The 933-nt window shown below is 27.8% G+C and overlaps 1 protein-coding gene across 1 annotated transcript; it reads left to right on the top strand.

Annotated features, from left to right (window-relative positions):
• Nucleotides 1-6: 6 nt before the first annotated feature.
• Nucleotides 7-732, top strand: LOC105460381 (the record flags this gene model as incomplete). Its single annotated transcript, XM_011706827.1, has 3 exons — nt 7-281; nt 372-471; nt 613-732. Coding segments are annotated over 3 exons (495 nt in total), but the record flags the coding sequence as incomplete, so codon positions are not given.
• Nucleotides 733-933: the final 201 nt, after the last annotated feature.

Here is a 933-nt window from a genome sequence, read left to right as displayed (position 1 = left end):
CCCAACATTACGGATCCAGGAAGACCAATGCCTTTACAAACTCATTATATTTATGATATAACAAAAAGCCCGCAATATGAACTGACATTTGTTAGTCAAATCATCTGCATACTAATTGCCATGATGGCCTACGCTGGAATAGATAATTTTCTTAGTCTATTGGTTTTTCATATATGCGGCCAATTAGACATTCTCGAGAATCGTTTGGCACATTTAGACAAATATAAAAATTATGACGAAGTACTGAAATGTTGCATAGCAAAACATATCCGTTTGCTCAGGTGTGTTACTTATATGAGAATATACAAAATAAAATCCAAGTAAATATATATGTTAAAATATATTTAGTACATTAAATATCTTTTATACAGAGCTATTGATGTTATTGAAGATACATATAATATAATACTTCTTTCCTTATTTATATATTTTACACTCCTCTTCGCATTTTATGGATTTCGAATGATTAGTGTGAGTATGTATATAATAGTTTAGATAACAACTTGTAATAAAGAATTACTATATTTACATGAAATACTGTTATAAAAATTTAAATTAATGTTATTTAAGAATTTATGTTTATTTTACATTTATTTTCCATAAATTAATTAGCTATTTGATGATGGAAATGATATGTCATTCACTCACTTAATATATTTTATGTCCGCCATTTTCAATATATTTTTAAATATATGCTTATATTGCATCCTCGGTGAGATTCTGATGACCCAGGTTAGTTGTAAGAGAAGGGGGACAAATAGTGACGGATTTTTTCCTTTCTCTCGAACAAGCTAATTTCAACTTTACAAGATATGATTTTTCACTAAAAGAGTACTATCGACTTTCAAATATACAAAAAACTTAATTAAGGTTTCCATAAGTCATGTATACAGGCTAGATTTTCATAAAAACTGAAACTTTCATTTATCACTA

Source organism: Wasmannia auropunctata, unplaced genomic scaffold (assembly GCF_000956235.1).
Source record: "Wasmannia auropunctata unplaced genomic scaffold, wasmannia.A_1.0 LD323280.1, whole genome shotgun sequence".
In the NCBI taxonomy this organism is placed as follows: Eukaryota; Metazoa; Arthropoda; class Insecta; order Hymenoptera; family Formicidae; genus Wasmannia; species Wasmannia auropunctata.
The sequence above is the reverse complement of the archived record's forward strand: the minus strand, read 5'-3'. Positions and strand labels throughout refer to the sequence as shown.